Genomic DNA, 6,000 nt, shown 5'->3' on the forward strand with positions numbered 1-6,000 from the left:
CGTATCAATGCGTCGTTTCCAACGTGTGCTGACGTTGTGACGTTAGGCTAGCACTGAGGTCCCTTGGTGCACACAAGGCACTTTTTGCCACTAAAACGTTAAACCGTGCAACGGAACGTAAATAAAAATACAAGCAATGCAATTGCTACCAAGATGAACCTTTTGACACTGACGCTGTCTATGTAGTCCAAATATTGAGAGATCATTAGGGGGTGGGAAAAATAAATAATATTAATAATATATATGTGAGATTACAATAGGTTGTGCTGCCGAGGGCAAGCACACCTAATAATATCATAGTAAGATTAAAATCAAACCTTTTGAATAGCCCTTTTCACAAGCAATATCTGAAGAGCTGATGGACAGCAGTTTATTCTGCAGTCCTATTCCCAGTTATTGTCTATCTGGTCACCAAGAATACAGCGGACTTTCCTCACCAGCTTATCCAGTCTGTTAGCATCACTCTCCTTCAATTCGCGCGAACATTCCGTTTGACAGTTAAGGTTTTGTTTCAGTTTTTGTGGAGAAAAGTGAAGCTAATGGAGGCGTACTAGCTAGCCACATTCAGAAACTTTACTAACGTCACAAACACACGCGTGACTACCTATAGTAGAACATTAGTTTAGCAGCGGAAATCCTATTTCCTCACAAATAAATGTTCGTTTTAGGATTTATTATGACATCAGATTACAAGTAAACAATTAGTTTGTGAAAGGATCATTACCTGTGGTTTTAAGTCCCAGATTCGTTTTACAATTGGTGAAACTATCTGACTACTAACCTGAACTTCAATGCCACAGCCTGTTCATGAATGTCTTCTCTACAGGGCTGTGAAAACGGCTAACATTTCCCAGTACTGTAGGTAGGGATTTATGTCTTACGAGTGCACTTTTTAGAGTAGCTAGTGCATTCTGAGTATTACAAAACTGCCCTTCGCTCTATCTAGCTAGTTAGCTTGCCACAGGAATTTCTCTCCCATCTGCAGCACTAAAAAGATATGGACAGATGAGGGAAAATTGTGCCTTGTTTTCGCTCATTAAAACCGATCGACCTCATAATCCGTTTCCATATAGTTGAAACATATATCTATATCTGTGAATGTGTGGACTCAAATATACATAAAGAAACATTTTTCATGTCCGGCGCATTCAAACAATCCCCAACAGTGACTGACTAGTGACAGGTGGGGGGATTTGTAGGGCTTATTAGTTGTAGGCTATCTATTTTGCTTCCTTCTTTTGTTTTCACAACCCAGTCATTTGGAGCAGATAAACATCTAAAAACCTGCAGGGTTACAGTAGACCCAAGGACCAGGATTGAGAGAGGCTGATGTAGAGGGAGTATGAGAGAAGTTGATAAATTTGAATGCGCTTTTCCCTACTTAAAACGTGGATAGCCGATCACATGAGCGCCAAGTCTTCAGATCAGGGATGTTGTTGCTGTCAAGTATCGCTTCCAGTAAACTTATATTAACCAGTTTTACAAAAATACATTTCAAGCTTATTTACGTTTTTGGAGGCATATTTTCAGTTTGCAGATGGTAATGTTGGATTAGGGATTCCAGCTGAGATACCGCCAGTGAAAACGGTGTTAGAATCAGCGAGAATAGAATAGAAACCGATTTAACTACCAGGGAAATGTAGCTGTGACATTTTTATGTCTTTGCCGATGAAAATGGTGGTCTTTTTAGGTCAACTGTTGTTAAACGTTTGCAGTCCTTCTCCTTAACCATTTTGCACAAGGTTATAAATGTGGTCCAGTTCGAGACAAACAAAGGGGCCATTGGCAAGGCCTACAAGAAAGATGCTAAGCTAGCTATGGAATACCTGGCTATTTGTGATGAGTGCTACATCACAGAGCAGGAGCAGTTGCTCACAGAAAATGGGTGAATGTTGGTCTGCATGAAGTGGGGGTATATTTTATGTGTAATAGTAAATCCACTGTGTAACATATACAGGAATGCTAATGGAATGTAACCATCTACTTCTCTATAGAGAGTTCACCATTGAGACAGATGGCAAGTCTTTCAAACTCACCAAGGACATGGTCAGTGTAAAGAGGTTCCAGAAGACCCTGCATGGTGAGAATGTAGCCTGATCTTTATGTGATGATAGATCCATCATCCGTTGGGCTGTACTGAAGTTTGCTTGTCTCATAACAGTTGAAGAAGTCGTTCCCAATGTAATTGAGCCCTCTTTTGGCATCGGAAGAATCATGTACTCCATCTTTGAACACACATTCAAAGTCAGAGAGGGAGACGAACAGAGAACGGTAGGAGTATGGCCAATAAGAAGCTGAAGTAGTTATAATCATGAGTATGTCTTTCTATTTACCTCCTTGTACTCTCCTTCAGTTTTTCAGCTTCCCTGCTACTGTAGCTCCATACAAATGCTCCATCCTTCCTTTGAGCCAAAACCCGGAATTCATGCCTTTTGTTCGTGAACTATGTACGTACTAGACAAAATTGTACAAAATACTTTTTGGGGGTCAAGGAAAGTGGGAGATTAAAACATGAAAAATAAAATCGGGGAAAAAGTCAATGAAATTAATTTACAACTTTTGCATACTTAACTGCTAGTCGAAGCTAGTCACGTTAGGCCAGTGGGAAGAGGAATGTGTAGTGTAGTCTTTAAAGTAAAAAGTGTTTGCAGTCAGTATACACATTCTATTTTTGGCAGACTAATGTTATATATGAGTTGACGGCATGTGCCCACTGTCTCTGTCTCTTTCTGAAGCTGAAGCCATGACAAAAAACGCTGTGTCCTACAAAGTGGATGACTCATCAGGATCCATCGGTAGGCGTTACGCCAGGACAGACGAAATTGGAGTAGCTTTTGGCATCACCATTGATTTTGACACAGTGAATAAAACTCCTCATACCGCCACTCTGAGGGACCGGGATTCAATGAGACAGATAAGAGCAGAGGTATAATACAATCTCTGACAACAAATATAAACTTCCAATTACCAATTTTTAAAGTTTCTATAATCCACACATTGAAATACAAGAAGCGGATTGAATGTAATTTATTAAAAATGAATTTCTCTGCCTCCTAGGTCAATCAATTACCAGGCATTGTGCGTGACCTGGCCAACAATACTAAAACCTGGGCAGAAGTGGAAAGCAAGTATCCTATTTTTGAGGGTCAGGAGACCAGCAAGAAGGACACAGTCGAGGATTAAACCCCTTACTTTGTCTGCCATTTGCTCCTAGGAAATCCAGACGTTTTTACATTTTCATCCATAGGAACAATGATATTGCCACTAATTTGTGCATGAATTTCGCAATATAATAATAATTATGATTTAAAGATAGATTACCTTTTATAGACACATTTACCGATGTGCTGGAGGTAAGTTCAAAAAGCTCCAAAACATGCTTAAAAGTGGAGGAAAATGTGGTTGTAAAGTGTGGAAGATGAAAATTCCAGTCTATGGGCACGCTGAAGGGAAAATATGAAAGCATTTTCATTCAGTTTATTAAACTGAACCAGCTCTTACTAGACATAGCCTGTCAATTTTATCTTGCTCGTAACCATGTTATTAAAGTGATTCTTGCAGGTTGACCAGTTTGATCTCTTAGAAATTTTGTCTAGAGGATTCAACTAATTATCTGCCTTGGGCATTGTGTACAAGTTTTGACAATCTAACATTTATTTGATTCAAGTCTCATTATAAAGAAATAAGTTAAATCTAAAATAACGACAATTCTTAAAGCTGGTGTAGGCAAATTTTGCCAAGTGTGAAAGAAAATTCTAGTGGCACTTTGTAGATCTGAATAGTCAAGAATGGCGGTTTCAATACAATTTATTTGGTTTGTAAAACTTAAGTTTAACAGAGCACTCTGATCAGTCATGACCGAAGGACGTACTACAGGTCGTTCGGTAGAATGATGGAGAACATTCATAAAACACTGCCTTATAATGAACTGAGAACAGATGGTCATAGTCAATCAATACAGCGGTCTCCATGATTGGCTAGCACTGGTCAGTGACAGTCTAAGACAATGAACTGTGTCCCACAGTCCTTTGATGTAGCAGCTCTCTCTTTAAATGAGAAGATGGTTAATGATACACAAACAGGATGTCTGACTTGGCCATCTCCTTGGCCAAAAGGTCAGGTCAGCTGGGTCAACTGAGGTCACGAGAATGCAACAATCCCCCCTACCTCCAGGCCTCTGGCTCTTAGTTAGATATAGGTCATAAATACCTTATGACAATCTGTTACATCCATTCTACAGAATAGAGTACCCTACAGAGCTTCAGCCTCTTACACTTCACTGTCTACTTAAAACACACACATTGTAACTATGTCCTAAAATTCCATCACACAAGCTAGCTATTTTATATGGTTGCCCTGAAGTGCAAAACACACCCACTAATATGAGTACATCCCCCAAATAAAAACACTCCCCATTGATCGACAGAAGTACGAAATGCAATAATGAGTTACGTGCACCAGGACAGTTTTTTGGCCATCAAAGCATGTAGCAAGTGTGTTACACGTAAAAATCGATAGCCAAACAACTATCCTGGTCCACTCTGTCATTATGGCATTTCGTACTTCTGTCGATCAATTTCTTATTTCCTGTTAGTTACTGTGCGTCCAATCAGCGCCGAAAGTGTTGTCCCTAGTAAGTAAGTATGTACATTTTATTTATAAAGCACACTCAACAAAGCAAGGCTGACCGAGGTGCCGAACAAAAGCACAAAAATAATACAAATACATTTAAAAGACACTATAAAATACATAGTAAAAACAGTCAACAACAGCAAAACAAGTAACATCACAACTCTAGTGGGAAACGCCAGAACATATAAGTGGGTCTTAAGCCTGGATTTAAAAACAGACAATGAAGGAGCCTGCCTAATAGACAGGGGAAGCTGATTCCACAGCCTAGGACCGGCAACTGAAAAGGCTCTATCACCTGTGCGTATACAACGTGATCGGGGAGTATACAAAAGCGGCTTGTCCGCAGACTTCAGTGACCTAATGGGTGCGTGCAATTTTAAGAGGTCCGAGATATATGAAGGGGCCTGTCTATTAAAATCAAACAATAACATTTTACATTTAGTCATTTAGCAGACGCTCTTATCCAGAGCGACTTACAGTAAGTACAGGGACATTCCCCCGAGGCAAGTAGGGTGAAGTGCCTTGCCCAAGTACACAACGTCAATTGGCAGAGCCGGGGATCGAACCAGCAACCTTCTGATTACTAGCCCGATTCCCTAACCGCTCAGCCAACTGACTCCCTTAGTAATAAATTATGGAATAGCATTGATAAATTACTTGGGAAGGAAAAACACACAAATGAGAGCATTCCGGTCAATGGCTCTATCCTAAATGATAGCCATGCTATTTCTATTCATTTTAATGATTATTTTTTTAATTCTGTGTAGCAACTTAGTCAGAAATTTCCGGCAATAGACCCTCCGCAACCATTTACTTGTGAAGGGCCTGTATTTGACCTGAGCACAATAAATGAGGCTAAAGTGGATACAATTTGATCAAACTTGTCAAACAGCAAGGCCAAGGATATACACTGCGTGGACACAGCATTTTTAAAGCTACATAAAGAGTCTGTCTCTTCATCACTTACTACAATTATAAACAAATCTATAAATGAGGGCATCTTTCCCAGTACTTTTAAAACAGCTATAGTAACTCCAGTTCATAAATCTGGTGACGATCAGGAGGTCAGTAACTACCGCCCCATTAGTATACTCCAAGCAGCCTCAAAGGTCTTGGAAAAGGTACTGGCAGAACAACTCATTGCCCACCTTGAATCCAAGGCACTTTTACACCCTCTGCAGTTTGGATTCAAGAAAAAACACTCCACTGACACGGCCTGCTGCTACTTCCTTGAGGAATTTAAAACCAACTTAGACCAAGGAGGAGTGGTTGGTGCTATCTCAAGACATTAACAAAGGCAATGCAAAAGGTTGCTTTCTGGCTACACAACTCTTGCCTTACCCTAAACTTGTAACCATGTTTTTCACC

At 40.0% G+C, this 6,000-nt stretch overlaps 1 protein-coding gene across 2 annotated transcripts in view; it reads left to right on the forward strand.

Moving 5' to 3' along the window:
- Positions 1–3,566, forward strand: part of gars1 (glycyl-tRNA synthetase 1) — a 35,464-nt gene extending 31,898 nt beyond the window's left edge. The window contains exons 12-17 of one of the 2 annotated variants that reach the window (XM_067252170.1): positions 1,743–1,885; positions 1,995–2,080; positions 2,162–2,271; positions 2,354–2,447; positions 2,736–2,926; positions 3,058–3,566. In XM_067252170.1, coding sequence (XP_067108271.1) covers positions 1,743–1,885; positions 1,995–2,080; positions 2,162–2,271; positions 2,354–2,447; positions 2,736–2,926; positions 3,058–3,183 — 750 coding nt within the window. In that variant the 3' untranslated portion in view covers positions 3,184–3,566. Of the gene's footprint in view, positions 1–1,739; positions 1,886–1,994; positions 2,081–2,161; positions 2,272–2,353; positions 2,448–2,735; positions 2,927–3,057 lie in introns of both variants that reach the window. The other variant, XM_067252171.1, reaches the window with a different exon arrangement.
- Positions 3,567–6,000: the final 2,434 nt, after the last annotated feature.

This window comes from Osmerus mordax, chromosome 15 (genome assembly GCF_038355195.1).
Source record: "Osmerus mordax isolate fOsmMor3 chromosome 15, fOsmMor3.pri, whole genome shotgun sequence".
NCBI lineage: Eukaryota > Metazoa > Chordata > Actinopteri > Osmeriformes > Osmeridae > Osmerus > Osmerus mordax.